Consider the following 22,950-nt stretch of genomic DNA (forward strand, 5'->3'; position numbering starts at 1 on the left):
ACTCCGAAATGCGTCGAGCAGAGGTAATAGCCACCAGGAATGCTACCTTAAAGGATAGGTACCTGAGGGACGCCGATTTAAGGGGTTCGTATGGTGCCTGCGTGAGGGAATGGAGAACCCGAGGCAAATCCCAGGATGGATACCTGTGGACCTTGGAAGGTCTGAGGTTGGCTATGCCCTTGAGGAATTCCTGAACTTCAGGGAAGGATCGGAGAGGCTGTCTGCGGGGACCCCCTAGGACAGATGAAATGGCTGCCAGATGACGCCGGAGGGTGCTGGTGGAAAGCCCTTTATGGAAGCCTTGCAGAAGGAAGGAAATGATTCTGTGTATGGGGATGCACAGAGGAGAGAGACCTTCCTGTAGACACCACTGGTGAAACTTGGACCACGTGTGGTCGTAGATTCGATTGGTCGAACCCCTTCTGGCCTTTAAAATGACCTCCACTGAATCGGGGTCATGGCCACGCAGTTCTAAGTCTCTCCTGATAACAGCCAGGCGGTGAGGTGGAACCACTCCGGGTCTGGATGGAATGAGGCCCCCTGCCGCAGCATATCCCCCGAAACGGGGAGTCGCCAAGGGTCCTGGACGGACAGCTGTTGGAGATCCGCGAACCAGGGCCGGCGGGGCCAATGAGGGGCGATTAAGATTACTCGGGCCCTCTCGGTGAGGACCTTGTGAATCACGTCCGGGAGAATTGGAATTGGAGGAAATGCGTAGAGTAGGCCTGGAGGCCATGGACTCCGGAGGGCATTGATTGCTTCCGCTCCCGGGGATGGAAATCTGGAAAAGAAGCGAGGGAGTTGGGCGTTCGCATTGGTCGCGAAGAGATCCAGGATTGGTAGGCCGAATCTGAGGCTGATTTGATGGAACAGGTCTTGATGGAGGTTCCACTCTCCTGGGTCTATCGTTGCTCGAGATAGCCAATCCGCCTGGACGTTGAGGCTCCCCGAGATGTGGTCGGCTAGGAGCGACCGAAGATGTTTTTCCGCCCAAAGGCCTAACTTGAGGGCCTCCCTCATGAGGGCCTTGGATCTCGTGCCCCCCTGTCTGCAGATATGGCTTTTTGTGGCAATGTTGTCGGTGAGAATGAGAACGTGCCGGTTGGGAATGCGAGGAGAGAAGTGCTTCAGAGCCAGGGAAACGGCTCTTAACTCTAGCCAATTGATTGGCCTGGAAGCTTCCTCCGGGGACCACGTGCCCTGGGCTATCATCCCCTGGGCGTGGGCGCCCCATCCCGATAGACTGGCATCTGTGGTGATGACAAATTGATCCGGGCACCTGAACGGGGATCCTTTGTCCATGGCCGGAGACTTCCACCACTTGAAGGATCTGCGAACACTTGGTGGGATGACAATGCGACGATTTGAGTTGCTGTGCCCCGATCTCTGAAAAGGTAATAGGAGCCACTGGAGTTCCCTAGCATGAAGGCGAGCCCAGGGAATGATGCCTATGCATGACACCATCTTCCCCAAAAGGGATGACAGAGTTACTATGGATACTGAAGAATTAGATAAAATGTTAGAAATTAACTCCCCTATACTGAGTTTTCTCTCGGGAGAGAGAAAAACCTGGGAGGATTCTGAATTAATAATGGCTCCCAGGTGTAAGATGGATGTGGAAGGTTGGAGGTGACTTTTATCAAAGTTGATGGAAAATCCATGGTCCTGAAGGACTGACATGGTGACAGAAAGGTCTGTTTTCACTTTCTCTAGGGAGTTCCCATGAATCAAAATATCATCAAGATAACATAAAATGTGGATGGGAGACGCCCGGATATAGGCCGCCAGGGACCCCAAGAGCTTTGTAAAGACCCGAGGGGCCGAGGAAAGGCCAAATGGCATCGCCCTATACTGGAAATGCCTGCCTTGAAAGCAAAAACGTAAAAATTTCCTGTGGCATTTGGCTATAGGAATGTGGAGGTAGGCCTCAGTGAGGTCTAAGGAGACCATGAAATCTCCCGTGTGGATGGCGGCCAAAATAGAAGATAAGGAGTGCATCTTAAACTTCCTATATTTGATGAATAGGTTTAACTTCTTTAAATCCAAAATAGCTCTCCAACCTCCGGAGGACTTTGGAACCATAAATAGGATGGAGTAAAAACCCTAGGCCCTTCTGACCGGAAGGAACCGGTTGAATGGCTCTGATGGACAATAAATGAGAAATGGCCTCCTCCATACGGTTACAATCAGAGGAGGACCTGGGAGAAGGGCAGGAAATAAAACGTTTCGGGGGAGGAGAAATAAATTCTAAAAGAAGGCCTGTTTGAACAGTGTCAATGACCCAGGGGTCCTTGGAGGTGAGACGCCAATTAGAGGCGAAATGGGCTAGGCGACCCCCTATGGGAATTGAGGAAAGATTACCATCTAGGTTTTTTTGAAGCCCTGTTAGAGGACGCTCCCCTTTGGAAGCGAAAACCTCTGCCCCTGGAGTTCCTACCTTGGGAACGAAAGCGGGGGGAATACTGACCTGGAGATCTCTGATAGGAAGCCGCTTGATCTTGCTGGCGCCCTGGGCGACGAAAGGACTGCGTTTTGGTAGCCTTTTTTGTGGTTGGACCCAAAACTTTCTTCTTGTCCGTGGTTTCCGTGAGGAGTGGATCCAGAAGATCACCGAAAAGAAGGTCGCGCTTTAAGGGGCCCTGGGATAACTGCCACTTCTGGCGTACTCCCGCTTGCCAAGGGCGAATCCATAGGAGTCTTCTTGCCGTTGTAGAAGCTGCAATAGACTTAGCAGAAAATCTAGTAGATTGCAAGGTGGCATCAGCCACGTACTGGGCAGCTGCAAAGACCTTGTTGAAGTCTTGTTGACCTCTCAAGTCATCGGGAGGAATATGCTGTTGAAGTTGGCGAAGCCACAGAAGCATGGCTCTGGAGAAAAAGGAAGCTGCTGCTGAACTTTTAATGGCCCAGGAATCTGCGGTGAATCCTCTTTTGAGCATTTGTTCAATCCGCTTGTCCTCTGGGCGGAGGACTTCCTCCGCTTCGCCTGGCACAGCCGCTGCCGAGTGAAGGATCTTGACAGGTTCATCCGGTTTGGGAAAAGATAGAAGCTCTTCATAGGAAGAGGAAAGTTTGTACAACTTTCTGTCCTTGGTGGAGGGATTAAGGCCAGAGGCTGGGAAATCCCACTGTTTGAGTAAAGCATCTTTAAACAATTTAGGCATAGGAATTACCTCGTTATCCTCCTGTTCCTCTGTGAAGTAAGGTAAATTCTCCTCCGGGGGATCAGTGGAAGTGGAGGCTTGTTTCTCCTGGGCTGCTAATCCCGTAGAAATTCTAGCTTTGAGGAGGAGAGATTTGAATAATTGAGAAGGAAAAATAGTAATTGGAGAAGGAACCTTTATTTGGGATTCCTCATCATCTGAGAGGCCTTGAAAGGGGTCCTCATCATCCTCCATATCCTCATATTCGTCCTGAGAGGAATCTGAATCATCCTGAATAGGAGCTCTAACCGCTGGGGAAGAACCCAAGGGGCGGGAGGGACGAGGAGGAGGAGGAGGTAAGGGAAGCTCATTGATGGTGGAGAGTTTGGCATCAATGGCCTTGGACAACACAGCAAAAATAGATTGGAACTCAGGAGGTAAACTAGAAATATCAGCAGGAATGGCAGAAGAATCCCTAAAGGCCTGGGAGGATCCTGGCTGGGGGGAATCTTCAATAATATCTGGTTCCTCTGGACCTATGCCCCATAGGTTAGGTTGGGGTCTGTCTAGGTTAGGCTCATCCAGAGATAACACAGGGACCCCAGAAGGAGGTAGACTAGAAGCCTCTGGGGGGTCTTGACTACTGAGTACTTGGGCCTGTACTTTCAAACGTTTTGCTGATTTGTCATGGATTCTTTGTAGGGCTAGGTCCCTTCTCTTCTCGGCCCTGGTGACCTTGGTCGAGGGGCGGGCCCCTGGAGAAGAGGAGGAAGAGGCCTGGGGGATACTAGTAATCTCATCGCCTGTAGGCCTGGCCTCTCTGGGACCTTTAGTTGTGCCTCTCTTGGGAAAAGTAGCCATAGTCTGACAATTAACAGAAGACAAGGCTGAGCCAATAATTGAATAATTAAGGAGAAGAATTTCAAGGACTTCCCAAGAGGAATGGATCCTGCTTCGAGGCCTCGAAGCTGCTGAGACTTGAGGGCAATCTGGGCAAACCCAGAGTTCGTGTCCCCAAATCCAGCGGGGCCAGCCTCCCTAAACTTTATAATTAAGTAAACCAAGGCACTCTGGTTGGAGGCTTAGCCGGGGGAGAATTAAGCCTGGGCGTCCCAAGGCCCGCTCCGGGATCCACGCGGTGGACTGAGGCCTACGCGGCTGGCAGGAGGCCAACACGAGAGGCCTAATTTTAAAAAGGGCGCGAAGGCCTTCGCGCCGAAAAATCGCTCCGTAAGATTTCTTAAAGGGGAAGCGATCGACTAAGTCCAGGAGACTAGCAAGGCGTCTCACTCCGCAGGAGGTTTTCTTAAGCCCTTTAATAATATACAATAATGAATCAATAAATCAATAAATCAATACTTGCACCAAGACCTCCAGGCCAAAGGATTAAAGGAATCCACAAGCGGCAGCGGGGATCGTACACGGCAAAACCGCCGGGGGAAAACGAAACCGCAACTTCTCCAAAGGAAAAAAGCCGAGCCACAAACGGCTGGCGCTATAGTGCAAGTAAATAATAATGGCAAAACAATTCTTACTATTTTTGAAGGAAAAGATCGAAGGGAAGGTGTTAGAAAGTTGAACGAGCTATCACAATACAACCGCAGGATATGCGAACTGAGCGAATTCTGGGGAAGGGGCGGATCCGGCAAGCTTTTTTAACACTAGGCTCAGTTCCACCGGATTGGACATGAGCAACCCATGTGACTGCTGGACCCGCTCCTTCAGTACGGAGAAGTGAAAGCAGAAGGGTAGAGTATCTATGGTTTCAACAGATTTTTCTCACTGGAAATACCTCAGTGAGTTGAACAAAGATTGAGGGCTTTGTTTATGTGGCATATTCTATAGCAGTGTTGGCAAACCTTTTTGGCACAGAGTACCAAAACAGGAGCACATGTATGTGTGCACAGGAGAGCACCAGAAACTGGAAGAGCTGAAACCTGGCACACGCACACAGGAACGCTGGAAACCGGAAGATCAGTACCTTCCTGTTTCCAGCGTGTGCATGCGCTCTGGTTATGTGGTCTTCTGATTTTTGGCATGGATAACGATCTGCTGGTGGTGTTAGAACCCAGAAGAGCAACGGGTGATGGCTGGCATGTCTGGAGAGATGGCTCTATGTGCCACTTCTGGCATGCATGCCTCAAGTTCGCCATCATGGCTCTACAGGAAAATATTACTCACTTTTTCCGCTTGAGGCATCACCATTAGTCAGAAGCTCAGGATCCACCTGCATACCATCTAGACAGACAGACAACTCTCCGATTCCATCAGTTGGTTCTTTGTCACCAATAAGATCCATGTTCACAATCACTTCCTCAACTATATAAAAAAACAAAAATAGTCTATTAAAATATTTTAATTACTTAAAGCTAAGCAAATGGGTTAGATTTGTTAACAATGTATTTAAATCGCCCCACATATGCATTTTAAAGGATTACTGATAGTGTTAATTCAATGTGCCTTTCCTATTTTTTTATGCTTATCTTTATATCATTGCTTATCGTGGCCTATGGAAGTAAATCTCACTGATGAAATGAGCTCTTACAATTGTTCCATTATTGCATCAACTGAAAAAGCCTTAGATATATTGACATTCACCAAGAGGACCACAGATGTTTTTCAGATGTGCTACAGCAGATTTTTACCTGAATGGGCACTTCAGCAGCAAAAGTTGCTGCAAAAGTTTTTGCTGCTGCATTTTAAAGTAGGATTTCCACTCAAATCACATGACTAATGTGATTAAAAAAAATCAGAGTTCTTTGCAAATACTTTTCTTATTTCAATTCATTTATTTCTGTATAATTTTGAGTATCAACATCCCTTAGGTTCATCACCATACATTAATGTGCATTTCAAAGTGTTGAGAATGAATAAGAAGACACTGTTTAAAATCTAAGAAATGACTCATCACTAGTCTGCAGAAATAATGCAACAGAGAAAACTTGGATAATTTGATTAACATTAGAACAACACTTTCAAATATATAAAAACATTATAAAATTGGGAACATCCTTCCAGGGAAAAAATCACAAACTGAAGACGGCTTTGTTGAAAGTGAAGCTGATAACCACAATAAAATGAAGAGCCAACAAATAGACTGGCTCATCATAATTCCTCTTCAGGAAAGGAGATAAGTTGAGATTGCTTACAAGTTCTTCAGACAATTGCTCCTTGTGAGTTGGCCCTGCTTAAATCTAATTTAGAACTCAAGTTCAGGTTCAAAAGTATTTCCAAAATGTATAGATAACTCAATTTGAACTTGAAAGAACTGTTTTTACCTCCAAACAAATCATTTTGAATTCAATTGTTTTAATTTTGAAATTATTGTCATGCTGGTATCAGACATCTATGCTGTTATTTAAAAAAAACCAGAGCTCCATATATGTAAAAGTATATAATTTTCAGTAATTTGTTGCTACGTACTTACGTTTCATATCATTTGCTTTTAGTGACTCCTGAATATCTAGAGTGGCACTTCCAAGTAAGATATCTGACTTCAATGTCTGGTGACTCCATACACGAAATTGTAGCTTGCTAGCAGGGGATACAATTCTAAAAGAAGCAGAAGCAATATCAAACATACTTTTCTTTCCTTCATTTAAATTATGTATCAAAATACTACAGAGGGAACAAGTTTCAAAAAGGTTGCTAATAGTTTAAAATTTTGAAGACTGGAGTTTTTAGGAGAAATTAGGCGTTGATTGCTTACCTGAACGCCTCTTCTCGTACGGTGAGTGGGTACAGCAGTCACATGGGTTGCTCCTGTCCAATCCGTTGGAACTGAGCCTAGTATTAAAAAAGACTGCTGGATCCGCCCCTTCCCCAGAATTCGCGAATCCATAGACTAGGCTCAGTAGTGAAGCTCTTTAATGTTCAACTCTCATGTGTTATAAGAAAATAGAATAGAAGGAAAAGAAGACCACACAAAGGGAGGGAAGTGACTGCTGTACCCACTCACCGTACGAGAAGAGGCGTTCAGGTAAGCAATCAACGCCTATTCTCCGTACTGAAGGAGTGGGTCCAGCAGTCACATGGGACATACCCAAGAGATAGGTCCCTAGGGTGGGAGTACCTTGCTATCGTGAGAGATAACGGATTGGAGTACTCTTCTGCCGAAGGCAGCGTCCGCTGATGCGTACGAATCGTTGATGAAGGAATTTGGCGAGGCCCAAGTGGCTGCTTTGCAGACTTCTACCAACGGAGCCTGAGTCGCCCAAGCGGCAGATGTGGCAGCACTTCTGGTGGAATGCGCTGTAATATTCCTTGGAATGGAAAGGGAAGCTGTCTCGTAGGCCTTAGAGATGGTCCCTCTGATCCAACGACCTATTACTGTAGAAGACACTCTGGATCCCAAGGATCTGGGATGGTAGGCTATGAAGAGTGCTTCAGACCTCCGGATGGATCTTGTGCGTTGGATATAAACCTTTAGCGCTCTAGTGAGATCCAGAGTGTGCCATCTAGTTGCCAGGGGATGCTCTCGTTGGAGGCAGAAGGAAGGTAATATGATATCCTGAGATCTGTGGGACATGGAACTGACCTTTGGTAGAAAGGTGGGGTCCAGTCGCAGAACCACCTTGTCCTGGTGAAACTGCCCGAGGTCCTGTCTGATAGAAAGGGCTGCCAACTCAGATATGCGTCGGGCGGATGTAATCGCCACCAGGAATGCTACCTTGAAGGATAGGTACCTGAGGGACGCAGAGTTCAGGGGTTCGTAAGGTGCCTGAGTAAGAGAGTGGAGAACCCGTGGCAAGTCCCAGGTGAGATATCTGTGGATTTTAGAAGGCCTGAGGTTGGCCACTCCTCTTAGAAATTCTTGGATTTCTGGAAGGGAGCGGAGGGGCTGCCTGCGAGGCCCCGCCAAGACGGAAGAGATGGCGGCCAGGTGTCGGCGGATGGTGCTGGTAGAGAGGCCTTGGTGGGAGCCTTTCATGAGGAAGGTGATTATCCTGTGGATGGGAAGACACAGGGGAGATAAGCCCTCCTGTAAGCACCACTGATGGAATTTGGACCAAGTATGGTCGTAGATCCGGTTGGTAGACCCTCTTCTAGACTTCAGGATGATTTCCACTGTGTCCGGGTCATACCCTCGCAGGTCTAAGTCCCTCTGGATAATAACCAGGCGGTGAGGTGGAACCACTCTGGGTCTGGATGGAAGGAGGCCCCCTGTCGCAACATATCCTCCGAAACGGGGAGTCGCCAGGGGTCCTGGACGGACATTGTTGGAGGTCCGCGAACCAGGGCCTGCGAGGCCAGTGAGGGGCAATCAGAATTACTCGGGCCTTCTCCAGGAGGATTTTGTTGATCACGTCTGGCAGAATTGGAATTGGAGGGAAGGCATACAATAGACCTGGAGGCCAAGGACTCCTGAGAGCAGTGATTGCCTCTGCTCCCGGAGACGGGAACCTGGAGATGAAGTGAGGGAGCTGGGCATTGGCTTTGGTCGCCAATAGATCCAACACTGGATGGCCGAACCTGAGGCAGATTTGGTGGAACAGTGACTGATGGAGATTCCACTCGCCTGGATCTATGGTCGCTCGCGAGAGCCAGTCCGCTTGGACGTTGAGGCTCCCCGAGATGTGGTCGGCTAGAAGCGACTGGAGATTCTTCTCTGCCCAAAGGCCTAACTTCAGGGCCTCCCTCCTGAGGGCCTAGGCTCTTGTGCCTCCCTGTCTGCAAATATGGCTTTTGGTGGCTATATTGTCGGTGAAAATCAGCACATGCTGGTTGGAGATGTGAGATTGGAATTGTTTTAGAGCTAGAGACACGGCTCTTAATTCTAATCAATTGACGGGCCTGGAAGCCTCCTCCAGTGACCATGTGCCCTGAGCTAAAAGACCCTGGGCGTGGGCTCCCCAGCCCGAGAGGCTGGCATCTGTGGTGACTACAACTGGTCGGGGCACTGGAAGGGAGATCCCTTGTCTAGGGCTGGAGAAGTCCACCCCTTGAGGGATCTGCGAACCGTCGGTGGAATGGCGACGATTCGAGTAGCTGTGACCCGATCTCTGGGAGGTAATAGAAGCCACTGTAGTTCCCTGGCGTGAAGACAGGCCCAGGGGACAATACCAATAGATGACACCATTTTACCCAAAGGGAAGATAGGGTGGCAATGGAGGTAGATTGCTGGGGCAGGAAGCGAGCAATGAGATCCAAAAAGCTGCGTTTTCTCTCAGTGGAGAGGAAAACCTGGGATAACTCAGAATTAATGATAGTTCCCAGATGCAGAATGGAAGTGGATGGATCAAGGTGGCTCCTTTTAAGATTTATGGAGAAACCATGATTCTGTAGAACCGACATGGTAAAAGAGAGGTCTGCCGCCACCCAGTTCTGGAATTTCCATGAATTAAAATGTCATCTAAATAACATAAAATATGAATGGGAGAAGCCCGGATATGAGCCGCCAAGGATCCCAAGAGTTTAGAGAAGACTCTGGGAGCTGAGTAGAGCCCAAATGGCATGGCCCTACACTGAAAATGCCTGCCTTGAAAGGCAAAGCGCAGAAATTTCCTATGGACCTTGACAATGGGGATATGGAGGAAGGCCTCCGTGAGATCCAGAGACACCATAAAGTCTCCCCGATATAGAGCTGCTAAAAATGGAAGATATTTTATGAACCGGTTCAATTTTTTTAGATCTAAGATGGCTCTCCAGCCTCCAGAGGTCTTAGGGACCATGAAGAGGATGGGAGAAAGCCTAAACCTCTCTGGAGAGAGGGGACCGGTTGAATAGCTCTAATAGTCAACAAATGAGAAATAGCCTCCTCCATTCGGATACGAGATGGAGGGGAACTGGGAGAAGGACAAGAAATAAAACGGTTAGGGGGAGGTGAAATGAACTCTAACTTTAGGCTCCTTTGCACAGTGTCAATGACCCAGGGGTCTTTACAAGAACGGTGCCAGGCGGAAGAGAACCAGGCTAGGCGACCGCCTATGGGAAAGGAGGAAAACTTACCATCTGGCTCTTTTGGAAGCCCTGGTAGAAGAGGATCCTCTCTGAGAACGGGAACCTCTGCCCCTGGTGGTTCTAGATTGGGATCGAAACCGAGGGGAATACTGACCTGGACTCCTTTGAAATGCGAAGCCCTGATCCTGTAGACGCCCTGTGCGCCGAAAGGGCTACGGTTTAGGGGCCTTCTTGGTGGTAGGTCCCAAGACCTTTTTCTTGTCTGTGGTCTCTGTAAGGAGAGGGTCCAGAAGGTCTCCGAAGAGGAGGTCACGTTTCAGCGGACCCATGGCTAACTGCCACTTCTGTCTTACTCCCGCCTGCCAAGGGCGGAGCCATAGAAGTCTTCTGGCCGTTGTGGAGGCTGCTACTGACCTGGCTGCAAATCTGGAAGATTGGAGGGTAGCATCTGCTACATATTGGGCAGCTGCGAAGATTTTGTTGAAATCCTGTTGGCCCCGTAAGTCATCTGGCGGCAGGTGTGGTTGGAGCTGACGAAGCCACAAGAGCATAGCTCTGGAAAAGAAGGATGCCGCTGCAGCACTCTTAAAGGCCCATGAGTCTGCAAGAAGACTCCTTTTGAGCATTGCTCAAGTCGTTTGTCCTCTGGCCGGAGGACCTCCTCTGCTTCGCCAGGTATGGCGGCAGTCGAGTGGAGAGTCTTCACTGGTTCATCTGGCTTGGGACATGTTAGGAGTTCCTCATAGACGGAGGAGAGCTTGTAGAGCTTCTTGTCCTTGGGAGTGGGAGTAAAGCCAGCAGTTGGGTGGTCCCACTGTTTAAGCAAGGCATCCTTAAACAACTTGGGCATAGGAATTACCTCATTGTCTTCCTGTTCTTTCATGAAATAAGGAAGATTATCCTCCGGAGGATCTGAGGAAGAAGTAGCCTGTTTTTCTTGCCCGGCTAGCCCCGTGGATACTCTAGCTTTAAGCAGGACAGATTTGAAAAGCTGCGAAGGAAAGATAGCAGCTGGGGCTGGAATCTTAATCTGAGATTCCTCATCTTCCGACAGACGCTGAAATGGGTCATCATCCTCTTCTGCATCCACGTCCTCATCCTCTTCCTGAGAGGAGTCAGAGACCTCCATGGCTGGGGCTCTGTAGGAAGGAGAAGAACTCACGGGACGGGAGGAGCGTGGAGAGGGATGAGACAGAGAAGGCACATTGAAAGATGAGAGTTTAGCGTCAATGGTGTTAGTCAGAATAGTCAAGATAGACTGAAACTCCGGTGGCAAGGAAGAAATATCAGCCGGAAAAGCCGGAGGATCCCTGAGGGCCTGAGCAGGTTCTGGCTGGGAGGAATCCTCGGTAAAATCTGGCTCCTCTGGACCTAAACCCCATAGGTTAGGTTGGGGTGGATTTAGGTTTGGCTCATCCAGGGATAGCACAGGAACCCCAGAAAGAGGCAGGTTAGAGGCCTCCGGGGGGGTTGGATTGATATGCACTTGGGCCTGCACCTTAAAAGTTTGGCTGGTTTATCATGTATTTTTTGTAGGGCTGGGTCCCTTCTCTTCTCAGCCCTGGAGGGCTTGGCTAAGGAATGGGTGCCTGAGGAAGAGGAGGAAGAGGCCTGGGGAACTTCAGTAGAATTACCAGTAGGCCTAACCTCTTTGGGACCTTTGGTAGTGCCTCTCTTGGGAAAAGAAGCCATAGTCTGACAATTAACAGAAGACAAGGCTGAGCCAATAACTGAATAATAAGGAGAAGAATTTCAAGGACTTCCCAAGAGGAATGGATCCTGCTTCGAGGCCTCGAAGCTGCTGAAACTTGAGGACAATCTGGGCAAACCCAGAGTTCGTGCCCCCAAACCCAGCGGGGCCAGCCTCCCTAAACTTTATAATTAAGTAAACCAAGGCACTCTGGTTGGAGGCTTAGCCGGTGGAGAATTTAGCCTGGGACCCCCAAGGCCCGCTCCGGGATCCACGCGGTGGACTGAGGCCTACACGGCTGGCAGGGGGCCAACACGAGAGGCCTAGATTTAAAAAGGGCGCGAAGGCCTTCGCGCCGAAAAAGATCGCTGCGTAAACTTTCTTAAAGGGGAAGCGATCGACTAAGTCCAGGAGACTAGAGGGCGTCTCACTCCGCAGGAGGTATTTCTTAAGCCCTTAAATATTTGTATACAATAAAAATCAATAATTCAATAGGTAAATACTTGCACCAGGACCTCCAGGCCAAAGGATTAGAAGAATCCACAAGCGGCCGCAGGAATCGTAACCGGCAAAACCGCCGGGGGAAAACGAAACCGCAACTTCTCCCAAGGAAAAAAGCCTAGCCGCTTTTTTTCTTTTTTTCTTTTAAACGGCTGGCGCAATTAGTGCAAGTAAATAATTAAAGACAATAAATCTTACTACTTTTTGAAGGAAAAGATCGAAGGGAAGGTGTTAAATGTTGAACGAGCTATCACAATACAACCGCAGGATATGCGAACTGAGCGAATTCTGGGGAAGGGGCGGATCCAGCAGTCTTTTTTAATACTAGGCTCAGTTCCAACGGATTGGACAGGAGCAACCCATGTGACTGCTGGACCCACTCCTTCAGTACGGAGAAATGAATTGTAATCAAAGTGCTAGTCACTTTACTATGTTAACTTTCTTTTTAATGTTTAGGTTTTTTTAACATACATTAGTCAGATTTATACTAGTATTTCCAGCTGCTGAGCAAGCATTTTCTGAAAGAAAATATCGAACAACTGTTGGACTATTTAGTGTGGGATACTATCCAACATAGAAATCTGAGTTTTTTAAACTTTTTTCAAAACAATTTAATGAGTAATTTTGAGGGGGGGGGTTTCTACAATTGTTTACCCTACTCTAGAAGTAATTTCAGTGGACTGCTTCTTTTTCTTAGCAGCCAATAATATTATATCAAAAAAGCTGTCAAGGTTTTAGATTTGCTTTGCTTAAACTGTAATGTACTGTGTCAATTTTGGCCTTTAATTGAACTGAAAGGGAGTAAATTTCTGTAAACTATAATGTCTGATACCTACAGATCATGCAACAAACTATTACAGTATTGATATTTCCTGGATTTGGCTTTTCTTGAAATGTTTTCGCATTTTTGCTGACACAATATACAGTAGAATATCCAGAATCTTAGAAGTGTTTCTATGAACATACTGATTCCATTTATAAGTGTTAGTCAATCAATCAAAAAGTAAATGTAAAGTGACAATTGAAAGTAACTACCTTAACATGAAATCTAGATTTCAGGAGTTATAGAAAAGTTAGCAAGGTTCCTATTTAAAATAGTTAATTTCATTTCCAATTAAACCATATTCTTTTATAAAGTTGTAATATATCCATCCTAAGATAAAATACAAGTAATAGTATAAGGGCAGACTAGATGGACTGTGAGGTCTTTTTCTGCCATCAATCTTCTATGTTTCTATGTTTCTATGCAACGGTTGCCATTGTTTTGACAAACACATCAACATTTAGTAAACATGATATATGTACTTCTTTCCCCGTTTAATCCCACTGAGGTAATTTATTTTATTCTTTGGGGTCAGGGGGTTTGAAAAAAATCATTTATTATTTTAGACAGTCATAACATCACAAGCCCAAGAACTTCAAGCATTTATTCAGCTTAGAAGGCTGTCTAAATGGAGACTTTTTCTCCATTTATTTAAGGACCAATAGAGTTTTTAGCAGCAAATAATTATGTTCTTCCTCTCAGACTAACGAAAATAGGAACTCCTAAGACAGTGAGTGCTGGGGAACATTTTTTCCCTTGGGTGCCGAAAGCACATGTGCGAGCCCACATCCATAATTCAATGCCCTCCCGTGCATGTGGACGTGATCCCCTCGCGCTGCCCCACCTCCCGCGCATGCAACCCCCATGCCCGGTTTTGGACTAGCAGGAATCCCTGAAGCCTTCAGAGGCTGGAAACGGCCCATTTCCAGACTTCAGTAGGCCTGGTATTCCGGTTTTTTGCCCTCCCAGGCTTCAGAGGCTTTCCTGGAGCTGAGGAAGACAAAAATGCCCCCCCTCACCCTGGAGACCCTCCGGAGGCCGGAAACAGACCATTCCCCAACTTCCGGTGGGCCCGGCAGACCTGTTTTTTGCCCTCCACAGGCTCCAAAGGCTTTCCTGGAGCCTGGGGAGGGCGAAAACACTCCATCCGCCCCCCTCCAAAGGCCCTCTGGAGGCCACAAATGCTCTCTCAGAGCCTCCACGCAAGCCCTGTACTTAGCTGGCATCTAAAATGGACTCTGTGGAGACTCGTGGAAGGGGAGGGGCGGCATGGGCAGTGCGAACTGAAAATCAGCTGGCCAGCGCACACATGTGCGCTGGAACTGAGCTAGGGCAACAGTTCATCTGCCCGCAGATATGGTTCCACATGCCACTTCTGGCACGGGTGGCATAGGTTCGCCATCATGGTTCTAAGATGTTTGATAGGTTATATAAACTGGGTAAACTGTGTTTAAATGTATCCAACAAATTTAAATAAACAAAATTCTGTATGCCCATGAATATTTATACTCTTTCCTTATAAACACTGCATTTTTCCATTATCAACATTCATCCCATAGTATTATCTGATTGTGTTTCTGTTTTTCTTAGAATGAAATGATATTTCTAAACTTACACTGTGAGATGCTGTTTCCATTTTGGACTGTTGGTATTGTTGCATTTTTCTGTCTTCTTTGACTGACCATCAACCCAAACTTCCACATATGGACTGGGTCCAAACCACTTGTTTTTGTTTTCTTTCAACTTTGCTGAAATAACTTGGAAAAATAGGAGAGAAAACATGGTTAAAAATGACCTACAGATAGGTATCACATTGTTTCATATTATTCAGTTTAAGTCAAGGAATGAAGCATTTATTTACGGTAGAACCAGATCAAACCTAACCTGAAAGATTGAAAAGATGTCCAATTTTTTAAAAACAGATAGCAGAAACATAATACAGATTATATGTATTATATTATATAATATGTATAATACAGATGATATGATTTGATTACTTATTTGTACCTGGACTGTCATTAAGTGTTGTAGTTTATGATTCTTGATGAACTTTTCTTTTATGTACACTGAGAGCATATGTACCAAGACAAATTCCTTTTGTGTCCATTCACACTTGGACAATAAAATTCAATTCAATTCTATTCACTTTATTTAGCATGGAGGCTAGAAAGTATGTTATAGCTCCTGAAGCATGCATTTTGTTTAAATAAGCTAAATATGAGAATGAATATTAATATATATTTACATTCACTCCACCCACGTGCATATGTATAGTTTCTGACATTTATAGGTTGCTTATTAGTCAAAATTGTATTGTGTATAGAACATTTTTTAATTTTGTATGTAGCTCTTATGGAGTTTCTGAAGGCTATTATTTTTATTTAAAAATTGTTTTATTCTTAATTTTGGGTGCTTAGAAACTTAAATGTAAGTGTAAACAGATTTAAAGTATGTATTTATATATGTATGTATGTATGTATGTATTTGTATTCTGTATTAATTTTATAAATAACTCAAGGCAGTATACATATTCAAAATACCTTCCTCCTCTTATTGTCTCCACAACTCCTCTGTGAGGTTAGTTGGGGTAAAGAGAATGAGACTCAAAGTACATAGTGATATCAATAAGCATAGTCATGTGAAAAGTATACAGCCTATTAAAATCTTGGAGTTTTTCAATACATTTCAACCTATATATATTTGATCTTCATTTCAATTCTATTGATAAAGGGGATAGAATACAATGAATACTATGCATCATTTACATTTTATAATCCATTGTATAATTTAAATAAATATAGATGAAAAATTTTGCATGGAGAAAAAAGTAAGCACATTGCTATATTTATCGCTAGCTCAGCTCAGGTGGACATGTCATGGAGATTTCAAACCACTACCGAGGCCAGTCTGTCCAAGTAAGATCAGCAAAACAGCAGATTGTAAGATATTGAAAGAAGTCTTTGAGATTCCCAGAATTGCATCACATGACATACAGGTAGCGCTTACAACTGATGTCACAATGCATGCATCTAGCATTAGAAAAAACCTGAACCAATTAGATCTATCTAGAAGATACACCAGGAGGAAACATTTGATATCCAGAGAAAAAAACATCAGAGCAAGAGTAAAAGTTGCTGTGGAACATCTAGGCAAAAACCAGGATTTACAGAAAAATGTGCTTTGGAAAGATAAACCAAAGATAGTTATTTGATCACAGTACCAGAACAAATGCTTAATGAAAATAAAGTCAGCATTTCACTAGAAGAACCTGATACCAACTATAAAGAATATCAGTGGAAGTGTTAGTCAAGGATTGTTTTGCTGTATCAGGGCCCGAGAAGCCCACCATCGCAAAATTTTATTTGTTTGTTTTTTGTCTCTATTTATTAAATTTATTTGGTTGTGGCACCATCTCACCACAAGGTGACAATACAAGGAAGGAAGGAAAATTTCTGTAATGGGCAATGCTTGTGGTGCCATGTCACCACAAGGTGACAATACGAGAAAGGAAGGAAGGAAATTTTCTGTAATGGGCAAGTCAAAATTGCAAGAAAGATCTCAAATATTGCTGGGGGGGAAAATAGGCGTTGATTGCTTACCTGAACGCCTCTTCTCGTACGGTGAGTGGGTACAGCAGTCACATGGGTTGCTCCTGTCCAATCCGTTGGAACTGAGCCTAGTATTAAAAAAGACTGCTGGATCCGCCCCTTCCCCAGAATTCGCGAATCCATAGACTAGGCTCAGAAGTGAAGCTCTTTAATGTTCAACTCTCATGTGTTATAAGAAAATAGAATAGAAGGTAAAGAAGACCACACATAGGGAGGGAAGTGACTGCTGTACCCACTCACCGTACGAGAAGAGGCGTTCAGGTAAGCAATCAACGCCTATTCTCCGTACTGAAGGAGTGGGTCCAGCAGTCACATGGGACATACCCAAGAGATAGGTCCCTAGGGTGGGAGTACATTGCTATCGTGAGAGATAACGGATTGGAGTACTCTTCTGCCGAAGGCAGCGTCCGCTGATGCGTACGAATCGATTTTGTAGTGCCTTATGAAGAAATTTGGCGAGGCCCAAGTGGCTGCTTTGCAGACTTCTTCCAACGGAGCCTGAGTCGCCCAAGCGGCAGATGTGGCAGCACTTCTGGTGGAATGCGCTGTAATATTCCTTGGAATGGAAAGGGGAGCTGTCTCGTAGGCCTTAGAGATGGTCCCTCTGATCCAACGACCTATTACTGTAGGAGACACTCTGGATCCCAAGGATCTGGGATGGTAGGCTATGAAGAGTGCTTCAGATCTCCGGATGGATCTTGTGCGTTGGATATAAACCTTTAGCGCTCTAGTGAGATCCAGAGTGTGCCATCTAGTTGCCAGGGGATGCTCTCGTTGGAGGCAGAAGGAAGGTAATATGATATCCTGAGATCTGTGAAACATGGAACTAACCTTTGGTAGAAAGGTGGGGTCCAGTCGCAGAACCACTTTATCCTGGTGAAACCTGGCAAAGGTCCTGTGTGATAGAAAGGGCTGCCAACTCAGATATGCGTCGGGCGGATGTAATCGCCACCAGGAATGCTACCTTAAAGGATATGTACCTGAGGGACGCAGAATTCAGGGGTTCGTAAGGTGCCTGAGTAAGAGAGTGGAGAACCCGTGGCAAGTCCCAGGTAGGATATCTGTGGATTTTAGAAGGCCTGAGGATGGCCACTCCTCTTAGAAATTCTTGGATTTCTGGAAAAGAGCGGAGGGGCTGCCTGCGAGGCCCCGCCAAGACGGAAGAAGTGGCGGCCAGGTGTCGGCGGATGGTGCTGAAAAACCCTCCTGCGAGCACCACTGATGGAATTTGGACCAAGAATGGTCGTAGATCCGGTTGGTAGACCCTCTTCTAGACTTCAGGATGATTTCCACTGTGTCCGGGTCATACCCTCGCAGGTCTAAGTCCCTCCGGATAATAGCCAGGCGGTGAGGTGGAACCACTCTGGGTCCGGGTGGAAGGAGGCCCCCTGTCGCAACATATCCTCCGAAACGGGGAGTCGCCAGGGGTCCTGGACGGACAGTTGTTGGAGGTCCGCGAACCAGGGCCTGTGAGGCCAGTGAGGGGCAATCAGAATTACTCGGGCCTTCTCCAGGAGGATTTTGTTGATCAAGTCTGGCAGAATTGGAATTGGAGGGAAGGCATACAATAGACCTGGAGGCCAAGGGCTCCTGAAAGCATTGATAGCCTCTGCTCCCGGAGACGGGAACCTGGAGATGAAGCGAGGGAGCTGGGCATTGGCTTTGGTCGCAAATAGATCCAACACTGGATGGCCGAACCTGAGGCAGATCTGGTGGAACAGTGACTGATGGAGATTCCACTCGCCTGGATCTAAGGTCACTCGCGAGAGCCAGTCCGCTTGGACATTGAGGCTCCCCGAGATGTGGTCGGCTAGAAGCGACTGGAGAGTTTTCTCTGCCCAAAGGCCTAACTTCGGGCCTCCCTCATGAGGGCCTTGGATCTTGTGCCTCCCTGTCTGCAAATATGACCTTTGGTGACTATATTGTCGGTGAGAATCAGCACATGTTGGTTGGAGATGTGAGAGTGGAATTGTTTTAGAGCTAGAGATCACGGCTCTTAATTCTAGCCAATTGATGGGCCTGGAAGCCTCCTCCGGTGCCCATGTGCCCTGAGCTAAAAGACCCTGGGCGTGGGCTCCCCAGCCCGAGAGGCTGGCATCTGTGGTGACTACAAACTGGTCGGGGCACCGGGAGGGAGATCCCTTGTCTAGGGCTGGAGAAGTCCACCACTTGAGGGATCTGCGAACCGTCGGTGGGATGGTGATGCGACGATTCGAGTTGCTGTGGCCCGATCTCTGGAAGTGTAATGGGAGCCACTGTAGTTCCCTGGCGTGAAGACGGACCCAGGGAACAATACCAATACATGACACCATTTTACCCAAAAGGGAAGATAGGGTGGCAATGGAGGTAGATTGCTGGGGCAGGATGCGAGCAATGAGATCCAAAAAGCTGCGTTTTCTCTCAGTGGAGAGGAAAACCTGGGATATCTCGGAATTAATGATAGATCCCAGATGCAGAATGGAAGTGGATGGATCAAGGTGGCTCTTTTTAAGATTTATGGAGAACCATGATTCTGTAGAACCGACATGGTAAAACAGAGGTCTGCAGCCCCACCAGATCTGGAATTTCCATGAATTAAAATGTCATCTAAATAACATAAAATATGAATGGGAGAGGCCCGGATATGAGCTGCCAAGGATCCCAAGAGTTTAGTGAAGACTCTGGGAGCTGAGGAGAGCCCAAATGGCATAGCCCTATACTGAAAAAGCCTGCCTTGAAGGGCAAAGCGCAGAAAATTCCTATGGACCTTGGCAATGGGAATATGGAGGTAGGCCTCCGTGAAATCCAGAGACCCCATAAAGTCTCCCTGATGTAGAGCTGCTAAAATGGAAGATAAGGAATGCATTTTGAGTTTCCTATATTTTATGAACCGGTTCAAATTCTTTAGATCTAAAGTGGCTCTCCAGCCTCCAGAGGTCTTAGGGACCATGAAGAGGATGGAATAGAAGCCTAAACCTCTCTGGAGAGAGGGGACCGGTTGAAAGCTCTAATAGTCAACAATGAGAAATAGCCTCCTCCATTCGGATACGAGATGGAGTGGAACTGGGAGAAGGACAAGAAATAAAACGGTTAGGGGGAGGTGAAATGAACTCTAACCTTAGGCCCCTTTCCACAGTGTCAATGACCCAGGGGTCCTTACAAGAACGGTGCCAGTCGGAAGAGAACCAGGCTAGGCGACCGCCTATGGGAAAGAAGGAAAACTTACCATCTGGCTCTTTTGGAAGCCCTGGTAGAAGAGGATCCTCTCTGATAATGGGAACCTCTGCCCCTGGTGGTTCTAGATTGGGATCGAAACCGAGGGAAATACTGACCTGGATTCCTTTGAAATGCGAAGCCCTGATCCTGTTGACGCCCTGTGCGCCGAAAGGGCTGCGGTTTAGGGGCCTTCTTGGTGGTAGGTCCGAAGACCTTTTTCTTGTCTGTGGTCTCCGTAAGGAGAGGGTCCAGAAGGTCTCCGAAGAGGAGGTTACTTTTCAGCGGACCCATGGCTAACTGCCACTTCTGTCTTACTCCCGCCTGCCAAGGGCGGAGCCATAGAAGTCTTCTGGCCGTTGTGGAGGCTGCTACTGACCTGGCTGCAAATCTGGAAGATTGGAGGGAAGCATCTGCTACATATCGGGGAGCTGCGAAGATATTGTTGAAATCCTGTTGACCCCGTAAGTCATCTGGCGGCAGGTGTGGTTGGAGCTGACGAAGCCACAAGAGCACAGCTCTGGAAAAGAAGGATGCCGCTGCAGCACTCTTAATGGCCCATGAGTCTGCAAGGAGACTCCTTTTGAGCATTTGCTCAAGTCGTTTGTCCTCTGGCCGGAGGACCTCCTTTGCTTCGCCCGGTATGGCAGAAGTCGAGTGGAGTGTCTTCACTGGTTCATCTGGCTTGGGACATGTTAGGAGTTCCTCATAGGAGGAGAAGAGCTTGTAGAGTTTCTTGTCCTTGGGAGTGGGAGTAAGGCCAACGGTTGGGTGGTCCCACTGTTTAAGCAAAGCATCCTTAAACAACTTGGGCATAGGTATTACCTCATTGTCTTCCTGTTCTTCCATGAAATAAGGAAGATTTTCCTCCGGAGGGTCTGAGGAAGAAGTAGCCTGTTTTTCTTGCCCGGCTAGCCCCGTGGATACTCTAGCTTTAAACAGGAGAGATTTGAAAAGCTGCGAAGGAAAGATAGCAGCTGGGGCTGGAATCTTAATCTGAGATTCCTCATATTCCGACAGACGCTGAAATGGGTCATCATCCTCTTCTGCGTCCCCATCCTCATCCTCTTCCTGAGAGGAGTCAGAGACCTCCATGGCTGGGGCTCTGTAGGAAGGAGAAGAACTCACGGGACGGGAGGAGCGTGGTGGGGGATGAGACAGAGAAGGCACATTGAAAGATGAGAGTTTAGCGTCAAGGTGTTAGTCAGAATAGTCAAGATAGACTGAAAACTCCGGCAAGGAAGAAATATCAGCCGAAAAAGCCGGAGGGTCCCTGAGGGCCTGAGCAGGTTCTGGCTGGAAGGAACCCTCGGTAATATCTGGCTCCTCTGGACCTAAACCCCATAGGTTAGGTTGGGGTGGATTTAGGTATGGCTCATCCAGGGATAGCACAGGAACCCCAGAAAGAGGCAGGTTAGAGGCCTCCGGGGGGGTTGGATTGATATGCACTTGGGCCTGCACCTTAAAAAGTTTGGCTGATTTATCATGTAATTTCTTGTAGGGCTGGGTCCCTTCTCTTCTCAGCCCTGGTGGGCTTGGCTAAGGAATGGGTGCCTGAGGAAGAGGAGGAAGAGGCCTGGGGAACTTCAGTAGAATTACCAGTAGGCCTAACCTCTTTGGGACCTTTAGTTGTGCCTCTCTTGGGAAAAGTAGCCATAGTCTGACAATTAACAGAAGACAAGGCTGAGCCAATAACTGAATTATAAGGAGAAGATTTCAAGGACTTCCCAAGAGGAATGGATCCTGCTTCGAGGCCTCGAAGCTGCTGAAACGTGAGGACAATCTGGGCAAACCCAGAGTTCGTGCCCCCAAATCCAGCGGGGCCAGCCTCCCTAAACTTTGTAATTAAGTAAACCAAGGCACTCTGGTTGGAGGCTTAGCCGGTGGAGAATTTAGCCTGGGACCCCCAAGGCCCGCTCCCGGATCCACGCGGTGGACTGAGGCCTACGCGGCTGGCAGAAGGCCAACACGAGAGGCCTAGATTTTTAAAAAAAGGGCGCGAAGGCCTTCGCGCCGAAAAGATCGCTGCTGAGAATTTCTTAAGGGAAAAGCGATCGACTAAGTCCAGGAGACTAGAAGGCGTCTCACTCCGCAGGAGGTATTTTATAAGCCCTTAAATATTTATATACAATAAATAATCAATATTTCAATGGATAAATACTTGCACTAGGACCTCCAGGCCAAGGGATTAGAAGAATCCACAAGCGGCCGCAGGAATCGTAACCGGCAAAACCGCCGGGGGAAAACGAAACCGCAACTTCTCCCAAGGAAATAAAGCCAAGCCGCGTTTTTTTCTTTTTTTCTTTTAAACGGCTGGCGCAATTAGTGCAAGTAATTAAATAAAGACAATAAATCTTACTACTTTTTGAAGGAAAGATCGAAGGGAAGGTGTTAGAATGTTGAACGAGCATTCACAATACAACCGCAGGATATGCGAACTGAGCGAATTCTGGGGAAGGGGCGGATCCAGCAGTCTTTTTTAATACTAGGCTCAGTTCCAACGGATTGGACAGGAGCAACCCATGTGACTGCTGGACCCACTCCTTCAGTACGGAGAATGTATATGGAGAAATGGGAAAAAATATTTGTAGTCAATGTCAGAGACCAACTGACAGTTATAAGAAACATCTACCTGATGTCGTTTCTACCAAATGGGGCAATGCCAATATTAAATCTAAGTATTATATATTATTATAATTGTTATATATACTAAGTATTATATAGAGAGATCTAAGTATTAGATCTAATTTCACATGACTGTACATATAAAAAATAATAGTGACAGAATTAGGCTAACAACTAACATTCCCCCTAACCATTTTATTTTGATATTAACATCATTATATGAGCTCAGTTTGATTTAAAAACTGTCAAGTCTCTCACTTCAATTACAAAAATGCAAGAGAACATTAGTTTTTGTCATCCCTGCCAAATTTAGAACACTCCTGCTAAGTAGGGCTTTTTAGGCCAAGCAAGAAGAAATTGAGCTTCTGCCACAAGATTAATACTCAACATAACATAACTTTCTTTTCAACAATGTTAAACCATTTGTTTGTTTAAATTTATATAGCTGAATAATCTCAGACTTGTGGC

The 22,950-nt window shown here is 46.6% G+C and overlaps 1 protein-coding gene across 3 annotated transcripts in view; it reads right to left on the reverse strand.

The window, feature by feature from the left end:
- Positions 1 to 22,950, reverse strand: part of ITCH (itchy E3 ubiquitin protein ligase) — an 82,218-nt gene that overhangs the window by 29,377 nt on the left and 29,891 nt on the right. For all 3 annotated transcript variants that reach the window (XM_070744862.1, XM_070744864.1, XM_070744863.1), the window contains 3 exons: positions 14,673 to 14,814; positions 6,571 to 6,695; positions 5,325 to 5,462 (listed from right to left, as the gene is read on the reverse strand). In XM_070744862.1, coding sequence (XP_070600963.1) covers positions 5,325 to 5,462; positions 6,571 to 6,695; positions 14,673 to 14,814 — 405 coding nt within the window. The remainder of the gene's footprint in view (positions 1 to 5,324; positions 5,463 to 6,570; positions 6,696 to 14,672; positions 14,815 to 22,950) is intronic.

This window comes from Erythrolamprus reginae, chromosome 3, assembly GCF_031021105.1.
Source record: "Erythrolamprus reginae isolate rEryReg1 chromosome 3, rEryReg1.hap1, whole genome shotgun sequence".
NCBI lineage: Eukaryota > Metazoa > Chordata > Lepidosauria > Squamata > Dipsadidae > Erythrolamprus > Erythrolamprus reginae.